The sequence below is a fragment of the Ranitomeya variabilis genome, chromosome 5 (assembly GCF_051348905.1).
Source record: "Ranitomeya variabilis isolate aRanVar5 chromosome 5, aRanVar5.hap1, whole genome shotgun sequence".
NCBI classification, from domain to species: Eukaryota; Metazoa; Chordata; class Amphibia; order Anura; family Dendrobatidae; genus Ranitomeya; species Ranitomeya variabilis.
This window is the reverse complement of record NC_135236.1, coordinates 685,285,071-685,301,311: the sequence shown is the minus strand read 5'-3', so window position 1 is coordinate 685,301,311 and position 16,241 is coordinate 685,285,071. Positions and strand designations below refer to the sequence as shown.

The following is a 16,241-nucleotide window of genomic DNA, read 5'->3' as shown; positions in this document are numbered from 1 at the left end:
AACGATTCCATAAGAGAGGACGTCAGCGGTAAGTCACTATCTGTAACTGTGCTGTGATCTCTTATACAGTACAGACCAAAAGTTTGGACACACCTTCTCATTTAAAGATTTTTCTGTATTTTCATGACTATGAAAATTGTCCATTCACACTGAAGGCATCAAAACTATGAATTAACACATGTGGAATTATATACTTAACAAAAAAGTGTGAAACAACTGAAATTATCTTATATTCTAGGTTCTTCACAGTAGCCACCTCTTGCTTTGATGCCTGCTTTGCACACTCTTGGCATTCTCTTGATGAGCTCCAAGAGGTAGTCACCAGGAATGGTTTTCACTTCACAGGTGTGCCCTGTCAGGTTTAATAAGTGGGATTTCTTGCCTTATAAATGGGGTTTTGACCATCAGTTGTGTTGTGCAGAAGTCTGGTGGATACACAGCTGATAGTCCTACTGAATAGACTGTTAGAATTTGTATTATGGCAAGAAAAAAGCAGCTAAGTAAAGAAAAACGCGTGGCCATCATTTCTGTAAGAAATAAAGGTCAGTCGGGCCGAAAAACTGGGAAAACTTTGAAAGTGTCCCCAAGTGCAGTGGCAAAAACCATCAAGGGCTACAAAGAACCTGGCTCACATGAGGACCGGCCCCAGGAAAGGAAGACCAAGAGTCACCTCTGCTTCTGAGGATAAGTTTATCCAAGTCACCAGCCTCAGAATCGCAGGTTAACAGCAGCTCAGATTGGAGACCAGGTCAATGCCACACAGAGTTCTAGCCGCAGACACATCTCTACAACAACTGTTAAGAGGAGACTTTGTGCAGCAGGCCTTCATGGTAAAATAGCTGCTAGGAAACCACTGCTAAGGACAGGCAACAAGCAGAAGAGACTTGTTTGGGCTAAAGAACACAAGGAATGGACATTACACCAGTGGAAATCTGTGCTTTGGTCTGATGAGTCCAAATTTGAGATCTTTGGTTCCAACCACCGCGTCTTTGTGCGACGCAGAAAAGGTGACCGGATGGACCCTACATGCCTGGTTCCCACCGTGAAGCATGGAGGAGGAGGAGGTGTGATGGTGTGGGGGGGCTTTGCTGGTGACACTGTTGGGGATTTATTCAAAACTGAAGGCATACTGAACCAGCATGGCTACCACAGCATCTTGCAGCGGCACGCTATTCCATCCGGTTTGCGTTTAGTTGGACCATCATTTATTTTTCAACAGGACAATGACCCCAAACACACCTCCAGGCTGTGTAAGAGCTATTTGACCAAGAGGGAGAGTGATGGGGTGCTACGCCAGATGACCTGGCCTCCACAGTCACCAGACCTGAACCCAATCGAGATGGTTTGGGGTGAGCAGGACCGCAGAGTGAAGGCAAAATGGCCAACAAGTGCTAAGCATCTCTGGGAACTCCTTCAAGATTGTTGGAAGACCATTCCCGGTGACTACCTCTTGAAGCTCATCAAGAGAATGCCAAGAGTGTGCAAAGCAGTCATCAAAGCAAAAGGTGGCTACTTTGATGAACCTAGAATATAAGACATAATTTCAGTTGTTTCACACTTTTTGTTAAGTCTATAATTCCACATGTGTTAATTCATAGTTTTGATGCCTTCAGTGTGAATGTACAATTTTCATAGTCATGAAAATACAGGAAAATCTTTAAATGAGAAGGTGTGTCCAAACTTTGGGTCTGTACTGTATGTTCTGTAGCGGGGGTATCTACCACTATATGGCGGTATTATCAGTGCTGGTCTTTGTGGAGACACTTTTTAGTTACAGCAGGGTCATCTGCCGAGGTTCCTCTACCCACAATTACAGTGCGCCACCATAGCTGTGATCAGGGGCCACTCAGATGTCGGCCCCCCAAGCTGGCCCCTCTGCTCAGGATATAAATAGCGCTGGCGGAGGAGCTGCTGGAGCCGCGGCGTCACCCGCATTCCATCCGTCACATCCCAGGTCTGCGCAGTGACGGCCGTGAACCCCCCGCACCAATCATTGTTGGTACATCCCACATGTATCAGCTCATCTGCCACCATCATGTTATCCATCTTAAAGGGCCACTCACCTGATTCACATCCTGCCACTATTCCTACCCCTCCTCATTACCATATTACTCCTGGACACACCCACTATTCCTACCCCTCCTCATTACCATATTACTCCTGGCCACACCCACTATTCCTACCCCTCCTTGTTACCATATTACTCCTGGACACACCCACTATTCCTACCCCTCCTCATTACCATATTACTCCTGGACACACACACTATTCCTACCCCTCCTCATTACCATATTACTCCTGGCCACACCCAGTATTCCTACCCCTCCTCATTACCATATTACTCTTGACCACACACACTATTCCTACCCCTCCTCATTACCATATTACTCCTGGACACACCCACTATTCCTACCCCTCCTCATTACCATATTACTCCTGGCCACACCCAGTATTCCTACCCCTCCTCATTACCATATTACTCCTGGCCACACCCACTATTCCTACCCCTCCTCATTACCATATTACTCCTGGACACACCCACTATTCCTACCCCTCCTCGTTACCATATTACTCCTGGCCACACCCACTATTCCTACCCCTCCTCATTACCATATTACTCCTGGCCACACCCAGTATTCCTACCCCTCGTCATTACCATATTACTCTTGACCACACCCACTATTCCTACCCCTCCTCATTACCATATTACTCCTGGCCACACCCAGTATTCCTACCCCTCGTCATTACCATATTACTCTTGACCACACCCACTATTCCTACCCCTCCTCATTACCATATTACTCCTGGCCACACCCAGTATTCCTACCCCTCCTCATTACCATATTACTCCTGATCACACCCACTATGACATCACAGGAATGGCATCCCTCACTCTCTTGCCCTTCTATGGTGAATGCAGGGTCCGGGGCCCCGGGGTCGGGCGAGGTGACCCCATATAATAAGGAAACGTGTGGAGTGGCGCGATGAATGCGGAACATTGTCTCCATACGACGCTTCACTGATCATCGAGGAAGAAGAAGGCGACCACAGACCAGGGCGCTAACGAGATGGGGGGCAAGAACGACAGAAAGGGGGGCAGGACTGATAGAAAGTGGGGGCAGGACTGACAGAAAGGGGGGGGCAGGACTGAGAAAGAGGGGGCAGGACTGATAGAAAGGGGGGGCAGGACTGAGAAAGAGGGGGCAGGACTGACAGAAAGGGGGGGCAGGACTGACAGAAAGGGGGGGGGCAGGACTGAGAAAGAGGGGGCAGGACTGATAGAAAGGGGGGGGCAGGACTGACAGAAAGGGGGGGGGCAGGACTGATAGAAAGGGGGGGCAGGACTGACAGAAAGGGGGGGCAGGACTGACAGAAAGGGGGGGGCAGGACTGAGAAAGAGGGGGCAGGACTGATAGAAAGGGGGGGGGGCAGGACTGACAGAAAGGGGGGGGGGCAGGACTGATAGAAAGGGGGGGCAGGACTGACAGAAAGGGGGGGCAGGACTGAGAAAGAGGGGGCAGGACTGACAGAAAGGGGGGGCAGGACTGACAGAAAGGGGGGGGCAGGACTGAGAAAGAGGGGGCAGGACTGATAGAAAGGGGGGGGCAGGACTGACAGAAAGAGGGGGCAGGACTGATAGAAAGGGGGGGCAGGACTGACAGAAAGGGGGGGCAGGACTGAGAAAGGGGGGCAGGACTGACAGAAAGGGGGGCAGGACTGATAGGAGGGGCAGGACTGAGAAAGAGGGGGCAGGACTGACAGATAGAGAGGGGGCAGGACTGATAGGAGGGGCAGGACTGATAGGAGGGGCAGGATTGACAGAAGGAGGCAGGACTGAATGAAGGGGAAGCCAGGACTGACAGAAAGGGGGCAGGACTGACAAAGGGGGGGGGGCAGGACTGACAGAAAGGGGGGGCAGGACTGAGAATGGGGGGCAGGACTGACAGAAAGGGGGGGCAGGACTGACAGAAGGGGGGGCAGGACTGAGAAAGAGGGGGCAGGACTGATAGAAAGGGGGGCAGGACTGACAGAAAGGGGGGGCAGGACTGAGAAAGAGGGGGCAGGACTGACAGAAAGGGGGGCAGGACTGATAGGAGGGGCAGGACTGATAGGAGGGGCAGGATTGACAGATAGAGAGGGGGCAGGATTTACAGAAGGAGGCAGGACTGAATGAAGGGGAAGCCAGGACTGACAAAGGGGGGGCAGGACTGACAGAAAGGGGGGGCAGGACTGAGAATGGGGGGCAGGACTGACAGAAAGGGGGGCAGGAATAGCAGGCATGGTACCACATAGGGAATGTGCCTCGGACTGCGGAGCCCCATATGGATAAAGCTAACAGGAACCACTGTGCCGTGCCTATTCCCCCTCACACTACTCCCCCAGGTGATGCACTAATTGGGACGCCCAGCGGACCAACGGGAAGAGAGAGGAAGGGGCGTCTGGCCACACCCACAAGGGGTAAATCCAGGTGCCGGGGTCAGTTCCTTCCTCCTCCCCGGCTGACCCTCTGGAACGCCTATGCGTCGGCGGGGAGCTGGCGCTTCCATGTCACCGTGCTCCTTCCTCTGCCCCACGTACGGCTCCGGGGGCGCGGCGGGCATCGCGACATCTTCACCAGGCCCCGCTGCCAGCCGCAAAGTGCCCGTTCATCACGCCCGCCGGTGCCAGGCGCCATACTCTGCGTGCGTGCGGGCCCCGGTCACTTCCGGTCCCTGTTTTGCAGACCGGGGCCCGGCGCGTGTGGAGGAAGCCCCGCCCACAATGCAGGCCCGCTGTCGCCCAGAGTGCAGTGCGAGCCTGGACAGACCCGCCCACTTCCGGCCCCACTTCCTCCCTGTAGGCCTTGGGCGCTGTGCAGGCAGGCGAGGGACCGCCCGCCGCCTCAGTTGCCTCTGCGGTACACCAGCCGCTCAGCAGGACCGGGGTGCGGCGCGGCCAGCCAGCCCGGGCGCGCTGCAGGTGCCCTGCAGCGTCGGAGAGCCTCCCCTCCCTGATGCCAGCCTGGCACCGTCACGCCCCACCCATTTCCACCCCTGCACTCACTGCGAGCACAGCGCTAGCTTGCGGGGCCCCAGCCCACCAAATCGTTCGGAGGGGCGCCTCACAGGCAGCGCTCCCTAGCCCCCCAAGCCAGGTCCCACTCATCCACCCACCGCCCCAGCACAGACCATCCGCCAGCCACAGCCTGGCCCACAACGTCCTTCCAGCAGGCATAGCTGCAATGCCTGCACGGGGGGCCGTGGGGTCAGGCCTTTCACCCAGGAACGCGGTCACGGAGCGCACTGATCGGTCCATCTCGACCAACCAGCGTGCTCCGCAACCGGTACAGTGTAACACAAGTATGGTCACACGCAACATGTACACACCACTAACAAACGGTGCAAAGCCGACACCCCCATACACCCAGGCGCAAATTGATCTGTTTAACACACCCTCCCTGGTCCTTTCCAGCACACCCCTTGCGGCTAATGTCGCCGCTTTATCGCCAACGCTGTCACCGCACCCCACACCACCACACACATCCAGCGCGCCTCCGTCACATCCTCTAACCACGACAGTCACAGGCGTATACGCCGCAGACCGTCCCCATCCTCCTCCGAAGACTCCCAACATTACGTTCACTGTCCCTCTAATTCCCACTATTCCCCCTATCGGCGCAGACGCAGCGCACATACGTACCACCACAGATCCCGGTCCGCTAGATGGCGCTCACCATCTACATTGGGACGGTCCGACAGTTCCGAGTGCCGCGATAGGCGGTACCGTAGAAGATGGCGGTCACCCCGAGGATCCATCAACAGGGCTGGAGCGACACCATCAGCGGTAACCGCTCAGGCACACGACGAGCCATCGCCATCACGTGTCCCAGCCTCGGCTGCCGGCAGGGAATACCCACCCTCGTGTCCCCGGTCTACCGGCCAACTTCAACGATGCACCACCACATCGGAAGACGGAAGAGTCACTCTTGCCCCGGCACACGGCTGTCTACAACCACGTGCAGCGGCATCGTCTACCTGCCAGGGAACCCCATCTCCACCTCCCTGGGCTTCCCGCCAACAAGTCGTCGCTACGACGGGAGTCGGAGTCCCTCCACCACCGGGAGACACTCGGCCTGCGTCAGACAGCGGTAAGAGCTCTGAATTCAGCGAGCACCACGCCATACACATCACAGGGGAAGGAGAATTAGCATCCACTATCCGGACCAACTGACACAAGGACAACCCAATCAGCTAGCCTTCACAAAGACGCATTTTTCTGCGGAATTAGTCCCCTAGGTACACACGTGGATCCAGAGATAAAGCAGAAAATATGGGTTAACAATTACGTGGCTATATGGTCGTTATTGTCAGCAGACCAACAATCCGTAGACAAGGAGCGGAGGATAGGATACGAAAGAAACAGACCGAAAATTGAGCAAACCATGAACAACTGGTTTCAGGCCTTCGCAGTCTTAGGCTGCATTATGGGTCAACAACACCGGAACGCTGTTCCGAGCTATTCATTTACCAGGACCTAGTATATAACTCATATAAGTCTCATGGCGAGTCAGCATGGAGGCGGTATGATGAAAAATTCTGCAGGCTACTTGCCATGCAACCCGACCTAGGCTGGGGCGTTAAAGGGACGGATCTTTGGTTGCGTCTTATGCTATCCCAAAAACAACCCCCCTTTTCGTCGTCGGACACTAATTACCCAGCCGCCGCAGGCCAAAATTCAGTGGTCGTACGGAGACCAGGGGCCTGCTTGCTGTATAACGAGGGGTACTGCCGCTTCCACGGGGCCTGTAGATATAAACACGACTGCTCCGCCTGTGGAGGCGGACACCCTGCAGCAAGATGTACCCGCCAAGCACCTGCAAGGCATAACTCCGGTGAACGTTACCGCAATGGGCCCCTGGCTAAGCCTCTACCCCAATAAAGAGGCGGTTTCTTTATCCCCTTTAACTTTAGTCGCACCCCGAAATCGGCAAATAATCTGAAATCCGCTCGTGAATTCCCCGAGATCTTACGGGAAAAAATTCAAAAAGAGGTAGAACTAGGCAGGATTGTAGGCCCATTTACATCGCTGCCATTCAGGAATTTTAGCATCTCACCCTTAGGCATCGTCCCTAAAAACGAAGTGGGAAAATAGCGGCTAATACATCACCTCTCATACCCTAAAGGCGATTCGGTTAACGACGCGATACTCCCAGAAGAAGCATCAGTAACCTACGCTTCATTTGACAGGGCGGTCGAGCTCGTGCGGACTGCCGGGCCCGGGGCCCTGCTGGCGAAATCAGACAAAGAGTCAGCATTTCGCCTATTGCCCGTTCACCCCGAGTGCTTCCACCTGTTAGGTTGTACGGTGGACCAGCTCTTCTACTTTGACAGGTGCCTGCCGATGGGCTGCTCCATCTCCTGTCACTATTTCGAGCTTCTCAGCACTTTTCTTGACTGGGTAGTGCGTTACGAAACCGGCAGCAATTCGACGGTTCATTACCTCGACGATTTCTTGTTAATCGGGCCAAAAGACTCTAAGTTTTGCTATTTCATCCTCCAAAAATTTAAATTTCTAACCTGTCATTTCGGCGTACCTCTCTCAACAGAAAAAACGGTTGGCCCGTGTAATGTGCTGCCTTTCCTTGGCATAGAAATAGACACCAACACGATGGTTTTTAGATTGCAGAAGGATAAATTGCAAAAAACTCTGCAAATGGTTGAAGCGGGGTTAAAAAAGTCATCCTCCAACAGATGCAGTCCCTGCTAGGTTTGCTCAATTTTGCTTGCCGCGTAATGCCGGTGGGCAGAACCTTTTCACGCCGACTATCGCTAGCGACGAAGGGCATCTCCCAGCCAGGCCATAGAATTAGGCTTCCACACTGAAGGAAGACTTGCTAGTCTGGAAAACATTCCTAAATTCCTACAACGGCCATACCTGCGTCATGCCTCGATAGACGCTAAGCAAAGACGTAGGACTAGCAGCGGGAGGAAATCTCAGAGACGGGTTTGTGGCAATCTACCAAGACCAATGGTGCAAAGCGAGCTGGCCAGCTTTGTGGACCACCGCCGACTGGGGCCGCGACCCAGCCCTGCTAGAAGTCTTTGCGATCGTAGCTGCAGTAGAGCTCTGGGGCACACAACTAGAGAACAGAAACATAAGATTCTCAACCAAACACCCCGGCACAGCAAAGAGCTTGAACAGCATGTCCTCTGCATCCCCACCTTTACTCGCGCTGCTACGCCGCCTAGCGTTACTATGCTTAAAACACAACATGCCACAGTTACGTCGGTTGATGATGACCTTGTTAACGCTCTGTTATTTTCTGATTGGCAGGCCTTCAAAGCTCTCCTTCCGAACGCGCAACCATCGGGTGTCCAGTGTCCAACACTCCTTTTGGATACGGTAGCCAATCAATGATGCCACTGATCAGTTACGCCGGATACCTGGCAGGTTTACGGTAAGACGTGGAATGTATGGTGCTCATTAATTCACGGAAGACCAGTCGATAGGTGCGGTCGGGCGAGATGCGAGGTGCTGGTTGATCTTTTGAATTTGCTCAGGCAAAGAGGCGCGTCAGGGTACATCGGCGCAGCGTCACCTTTTGCGAATAGCCTTATTCTTCCAGGGGTGGGTGGACGTGACAAAGTATTTTTTCATCAGACAAGCCGTTAAAGGCTGGAAAAGGCTCCAACCTAGTCAGGAGTGTCGTCGTCCCATTTCTTTGGGTCTACTGCACGATATTATCACGATTTCTCCATAGGTGTGCAAGTCCCAATACGAGTCAATCCTAGTGTCAGCCGCGTTCGCCATCGCCTTTATCGGAGCGCTTCGGATTAGCGAGCTGGTACCGCATTCAAAAACCTCATCGGAGGGCGGACTAATCAACGAAGACCTCGTCATATGCAACGACGCACTGCGCATTAGGGTGCGTAAATCCAAATGCGACCCCGCCGGTAGAGGGACGTGGGTCCTTGTTAAGTCGTCGGACGGTCCCGTATGCCCACTTAACATAGTAGAACGATACACGGCAATGAAACGCGCGAGTAGATTCTTTCTGTCACACGCAGACGGCTCCCCCCTTACCAAATACCAGTTCCACACAATTTTTAATCGGTGTCTCGAAGCTGTTAGCGCCGATCTGTTGGAATACGGGACACATTCTTTCCGTATAGGGGCCGCTACCGAGGCGGCTAAGGCCGGAATCCCTGAGGCCGAAGTGCAGCGATTGGGTCGATGGAAATCCACATGCTTTGCCAGATACATAAGACCCGACCTGCTTAAGTAACATATCTTGTCTTTTCCAGGCGCCCAAAAACCCGCAGTTTGGGTGGTTGGACATTCGTACATCTACTGGGCAAAGAAACGGGCCGAACATCGACCCGGTGGTGCGAATTTAGGCTTCAGGAACGTAGAGGTCAACTGGAGGGGGATAAGAGGCCTACAGTGGCAAAAAAAATCTTCCCAGAAGTCGTTGACATCGTAAGAGGGTCAAAGGGCCGGTGATACTAGTCTTGCATGCCGGCAGCAACGATCTGGGAAAACGGAGATGTATCGAGCTCAGTTTAACGATGACAGCTGATATCGAGCGTTTCTTCTACCTGTTACCTAACATGATATTGGTGTGGTCGGAGATGGTGCCACGAGCGGTCTGGCACGGAACCAAGGATCCAAGAGCCATAGAACGACCAAGAAAAAAGGTCAACCTGAGAGTGGCGAGATTTGTAAAAGAGCATGCACGAAAAAAGAGACTAGGCCCTATAAAAGGGGATCACCATGATGCAGATGAGGCAGAAATATATAAACACAACTTTATTGAGTGACACATAAAAAGGACAAAACACAGTTAAAATCATTTAAAAAACATATATAATATTACACAATAGCCCCTGATAAGGCAAATAACCCACAAATGACTCCACAATATAACTAAATGATGAAATAGTCTGTCACTGGCCACAACGGCCCAGCTGGTATGTAACTGAACCCTATACAAGGCACTCCCCTGGACAAAGTGCAGTCGGACAAGGCATGAATAGCAAATGAAAATACAAACACCTTATAACAAATGTATGTATCACCAGACTACCTGTGGAAAAACCCCAGCATGTATGGCTCTGAACCGTGGTGCAAGATAAAGGACCCCACTGCACTGTCTGACAATACAGAGCAGATGAGCACAAGGGCAACTGGTTCATGGGATCACAGGAGCCATAAACAAGCAAAGCGGCCACAGGCGACCAATATAGATGCCCAGGAGAGCGACATGTGGACTATGAGCCACATGAGGTGACAAGTGAAATAAAGGCAGTACAAAATGGAAGCTGCCTAAAGGCAATTGTTGCCAAGCCTGTTAACCTACAAATGAGAGTCCTAATGCAGGCTATACAAAACAAATATGGGCAACATGTACAAATGAGGCAGTCAAGATATACTGCCTAAGAGCATGCAAAGCCAGAGCCGGTATGGCCTCCAAAGTGAGTCCTAGTGTGGGTCAGAAAGAAACCCAACGCGTGTCGCCACCTGCACAGGGCGGCTTCATCAGGGGTAGTCTCACAACGAAATATGCGCCACTTAAATATACCTACGAAAATAACCTTACCAGCATCAGCCGCACGGCTCAATCAAAGCCATATAGTCTATAGACAGAGACTTGTAAAAGAAACATTTGGCATTGTAGTTCGCCACTACCAACTGGAAGGCGACAAATCAGGACTGCTGAGGACCGACGGTATTCATCTCACGGACATCGGGCTCAATATATTTCTGTCAGGGCTGCAGGACGGAATTGAACAGGCCCTAACGCTGATGGGTGGGGGTCGGAGTCACGTGTAGGTAGTACACATGATCCTCCGTGGCGGAAGTGGAGGCCGCTGATTGGCTGGCCGCCCGTCGGCTGTGAGCCCGTTGCGAAATGTAATTTGCCCCTCCCTGCTTGTCAAATAAACTGTGACCGACTAGTTCAACCCATCTAGGCCTGTTCGGGTTATCTTTTCGGGATTGGTGGTAGGGGGGAAGGCACTGGTTACGACACACGGGTCTCTGCAGTTTGAAAGAAAGGGGGCAGGATTTATAGAAGGGGGCAGGACTGACAAAGAGGGAGGCAGGACTGAGAATGGGGGGCAGGACTGACAGAAAGGGGGGGCAGGACTGAGAATGGGGGGCAGGACTGAGAATGGGGGGCAGGACTGACAGAAAGGGGGGGCAGGACTGAGAATGGGGGGCAGGACTGACAGAAAGGGGGGGGCATGACTGACAAAGAGGGAGGCAGGACTGAGTATGGGGGGCAGGACTGACAGAAAGGGGGGGGCATGACTGAGAATGGGGGGCAGGACTGACAAAGAGGGAGGCAGGACTGAGAATGGGGGCAGTCCAAAATTCAAAAAGTAGCTGACAGCACAACTGGCAATGCGATGCTGTCCTAATTCCACAGACCAAAGTGGAGAAGTACATACCCAAAAGAAATGAAGGACAGCATCCAATCCAGGTGAAAAAACGCTTCGTTTATTGTGCCAAATGCGACGTTTCAACCATCCGAGGTTTTTCTCAAGCATTGGATGGTTGAAATGTCGCATTTGGCACAATAAACGAAGCGTTTTTTCACCTGGATTGGATGCTGTCCTTCATTTCTGTTGAGAATGGGGGCAGGACTGACAGAAAGGGGGGGCAGGATTTATAGAAGGGGCAGGACTGACAAAGAGGGGGGGGCAGGACAGACAAAGGGGGGGGGGCAGGACTGACAAAGAGGGGGGGGGGGGCAGGACTGATAGAAAGGGGGGCAGGACTGACCGCATTACCGGCTGTAGCTCACTTCCATATTATCACTTGTTACAATGTATCCATTCATCACACATCCGAGCTGCACCACCAGTTCTATCGCACTGTCCGGCCCCTGGTGATGACATCACTAATATAATGACACGGACCCCCGTATACCCCAGCAGCAGCTCGTGATCTATTACTGCTGACAACCTGCCTGTACACATGTGTCCGAGGTTGTCAGCCTCCTGTTTACAGTCATTTTACAGTTCTGTCTGTAGATGACGTCACACAGGTGACAAGCGGCCGCCCTACGTCTATGGGTAACAGAACCGTCCTGGCCCCGCAATCTCTGGACCCCCAGTCACTGACAGCAAGCAGAGATCATGAACATTCTTACAACTGGAAACAATAAGGAAGCTGCAGAGCCGACAACACATTACGAGACCTCGTCGTAGCAAAAAGGAAAGAGTTAAAGGGGTTTTCCACTACTCACACTGTACAGCCGGGTGTGATGGAGTACAGCGCTATGTCACACTGTACGGCCTGGGTATGATGGAGTACGGCCGGGTGTGATAGAGTATGGCGCTATGTCACACTGTATGGCCAGACGTGGTGGGATATGGCACTGTGTTGGGGTGTGATGGAGTACGACGCTGTGTCACACTGTACGGCCGTGTATAATGGAGTACGGCCGGGTGTCATGACGTACGCGCTATGTCACACTGTATGGCCGGGTGTGATGGAGTACGGCGCTATGTCACACTGTATATGGAGCAGCCACAACACAGTGTCACGGAGAGCTGTACTCTGTTACCCGAGGCCTCTTGTCAGTGGATGCCTCCCCAGCTGATATTAATGGAGAGATCATCAATATGTAGTGAAAAATCCTCTTGCCCCTCTGGGGCAGTCTTTTCCTCTTGCACAGCAGTCACCATGAGCAGTCTCTTGCCCCTCGGGGGCGGTCACCGTGCGCAGTCTCTTGCCCCTCGGGGGCGGTCACCATGCGCAGTCTCTTGCCCCTCGGGGGCGGTCACCGTGCGCAGTCTCTTGCCCCTCGGGGGCGGTCACCGTGCGCAGTCTCTTGCCCCTCGGGGGCGGTCACCGTGCGCAGTCTCTTGCCCCTCGGGGGCGGTCACCGTGCGCAGTCTCTTGCCCCTCGGGGGCGGTCACCGTGCGCAGTCTCTTGCCCCTCGGGGGCAGTCACCGTGCGCAGTCTTCCCTTACTCTGCTGTCACTGGGTTATGGGGGGCCGCCGCTGTGCCTAATTTTTCGCAGTTACACATCAGCCCCAGTTTCATCATCTCCCGGCATCTGGAGACGCCGCAGGTCATGTGACGCCGGATACAATGTATCTGATTGACATTTCCAGATCTCAGATTCCTCCAAAGAGATGAAACAAAGACAACAGACATGAAGGGTTAACAGGGGGCCGTGACCTCATCTCCGCCATTGCTGGCTTCTGTCCATGACAATGAGGGGAAGAGGCAGAGGCTTTGTGTGCAGAGACCAATGATTGGGGATAGGGGTGGAAAGCTGCAGAGTGGACCACCGGGGGTTAACGAGGGAGTCATCACTGGAAGTGTAGAGGAGAACTGGGGTGACAGTGGGGAGTATAGAGTCATACGGGGTGAGAGAAAAGGGTGTAGAGGAGTACGAGAATGAGTACAAGGAGGGTAGGGGAGTATGGGGTAAGAGTGGGGGTGCAGAGGAGCACGAGGTGTAGAGGAGTAAGAGGGGTGACAACCAGGGGTGTAGCGGAGTACAAGGAGTTAGAGAAGAGGATGTAGAGGAGTACGAAGGGTGACAGCACGGAGTGTAGAGAGTATGAGGGGTGACAGTAGAGGGTGTAGGGGAGTACGAGGGGTGAGAGCAGGGGGTGTAGAGGAGTACGAGGGGTGATGAGAGCGGGGGGTGTAGAGGAGTACGAGGGGTGAGTGCGGGGGGTGTAGAGGAGTACGAGGGGTGAGTGCGGGGGGTGTAGAGGAGTACGAGGGGTGAGTGCGGGGGGTGTAGAGGAGTACGAGGGGTGATGAGAGCGGGGGGGTGTAGAGGAGTACGAGGGGTGAGAGCGGGGGGTGTAGAGGAGTACGAGGGGTGAGAGCGGGGGGTGTAGAGGAGTACGAGGGGTGATGAGAGCGGGGGGTGTAGAGGAGTACGAGGGGTGAGTGCGGGGGGTGTGGAGGAGTACGAGGGGTGAGTGCGGGGGGTGTAGAGGAGTACGAGGGGTGATGAGAGCGGGGGGTGTAGAGGAGTACGAGGGGTGAGTGCGGGGGGTGTAGAGGAGTACGAGGGGTGAGTGCGGGGGGTGTAGAGGAGTACGAGGGGTGATGAGAGTGGGGGGTGTAGAGGAGTACGAGGGGTGAGAGCGGGGGGTGTAGAGGAGTACGAGGGGTGAGTGCGGGGGGTGTAGAGGAGTACGAGGGGTGAGAGCGGGGGGTGTAGAGGAGTATGAGGGGTGAGGCGGGGGGTGTAGAGGAGTACGAGGGGTGAGAGCGGGGGGTGTAGAGGAGTACGAGGGGTAAGTGCGGGGGGTGTAGAGGAGTACGAGGGGTGATGAGAGCGGGGGGTGTAGAGGAGTACGAGGGGTGAGTGCGGGGGGTGTAGAGGAGTACGAGGGGTGAGTGCGGGGGGTGTAGAGAAGTATGAGGGGTGAGTGCGGGGGGTGTAGAGGAGTACGAGGGGTGAGAGCGGGGGGTGTAGAGGAGTACGAGGGGTGAGAGCGGGAGGTGTAGAGGAGTACGAGGGGTGAGTGCGGGGGGTGTAGAGGAGTACGAGGGGTGAGTGCGGGGGGTGTAGAGGAGTACGAGGGGTGAGAGCGGGGGGTGTAGAGGAGTACGAGGGGTGAGTGCGGGGGGTGTAGAGGAGTACGAGGGGTGAGAGCGGGGGGTGTAGAGGAGTACGAGGGGTGAGAGCGGGGGTGTAGAGGAGTACGAGGGGTGAGGCGGGGGGTGTAGAGGAGTACGAGGGGTGAGTGCGGGGGGTGTAGAGAAGTATGAGGGGTGAGTGCGGGGGGTGTAGAGGAGTACGAGGGGTGAGAGCGGGGGGTGTAGAGGAGTACGAGGGGTGAGAGCGGGAGGTGTAGAGGAGTACGAGGGGTGAGTGCGGGGGGTGTAGAGGAGTACGAGGGGTGAGTGCGGGGGGTGTAGAGGAGTACGAGGGGTGAGAGCGGGGGGTGTAGAGGAGTACGAGGGGTGAGTGCGGGGGGTGTAGAGGAGTACGAGGGGTGAGAGCGGGGGGTGTAGAGGAGTACGAGGGGTGAGAGCGGGGGTGTAGAGGAGTATGAGGGGTGACACCTATACATGAATTGGTTGTTTATATATTGGGGCCCCATCTACCTCCAAAGCAGGTGCAATTTTGCATTCTTAGCGGCTTCTGGGCTCCTGGATACTGTTCTTACACAGGGGCCACATCTGTCTGTGTCCGCCAATATTGGGGGTCAGATGTGTATATGGGGGGGTCGCACATACATAGTGGGGGTCGGACATAGATATTGGGGGGTCGCACACACATATTGAGGGTCGCACACACAGACATTGTGGGTCACACACACATCTTGGGGGGTCGCACACACATCTTGGGGGGTCGCACATAGATATTGGGGGGTAGTACATGGGGACATTGGGGGTCGCACATAGATATTGGGGGCACAGCACACACATATTGGGGGTCGCACATAGATATTGGAGGGTCGCACATAGATATTGGAGGGTCGCACACAGACATTGGGGGTCGCACACACATATTGGGGGGTCGCACACAGACATTGGGGGTCACACACACATATTGGGGGGTCGCACATAGATATTGGGGGGTCGCACACAGACATTGGGGGTCGCACACACATATTGGGGGGTCGCACATAGATATAGGGGGTCGCAGCCCCGGTACCTGAACGCCCGCACCGCGCTGAGGTTCCGCGCCCAGGCCCGGCCGCGCCGCACCACCTCCCGCACCAGCTCCTTCTCGTCCGGCAGCCGCTCCACCGGGAAGACGTAGAGCCAGCACAGCACGGTCACCGCCAGGGCTCCTGCGCCCACCGGGAGCCGGGTGCGGGGCCATTTCCACCACATCTTCCCGCGGCTTCAGCTGGGGGCGCCGTGCACCATGCCGGGGAGGAGCCGGGGGCCCCCGGGGCCCTAACCGTCCTGTCCTGCCGAGCAGCCTCCAGGAGCAGAAATCTGCAGCAGCAGCAGCATCCCCATCCCCGAGCGTGCGGCGCGGATCCTCCTCCCCCTGCGCCCGATCCGCCTCCTCCCCCAGCGCCCAAATCTGCAGCCCCGCTATTGTCCTGCGAGTCCAGGACCCCGAGACAATGGAGACCCCCAGAGCCACCGGCCACAGCCCGACCCGGGGCCAGCAAGCCGGAGGTCTCCCCGATCACAGACATTGTATCACATATTACACCGATCACAGACATTGTATCACATATTACACCGATCAGATACATTGTATATTACACCGATCAGATACATTGTATATTACACCGATCAGATACATTGTAC

General features: G+C 54.6%; 1 protein-coding gene across 1 annotated transcript in view; it reads right to left on the bottom strand.

The window, feature by feature from the left end:
* Positions 1–15,976, bottom strand: part of ST8SIA1 (ST8 alpha-N-acetyl-neuraminide alpha-2,8-sialyltransferase 1) — a 64,685-nt gene extending 48,709 nt beyond the window's left edge. The window contains exon 1 of the mRNA XM_077267219.1: positions 15,628–15,976. Within this exon, the coding sequence (XP_077123334.1) occupies positions 15,628–15,809 (182 nt within the window). The 5' untranslated portion in view covers positions 15,810–15,976. The remainder of the gene's footprint in view (positions 1–15,627) is intronic.
* Positions 15,977–16,241: the final 265 nt, after the last annotated feature.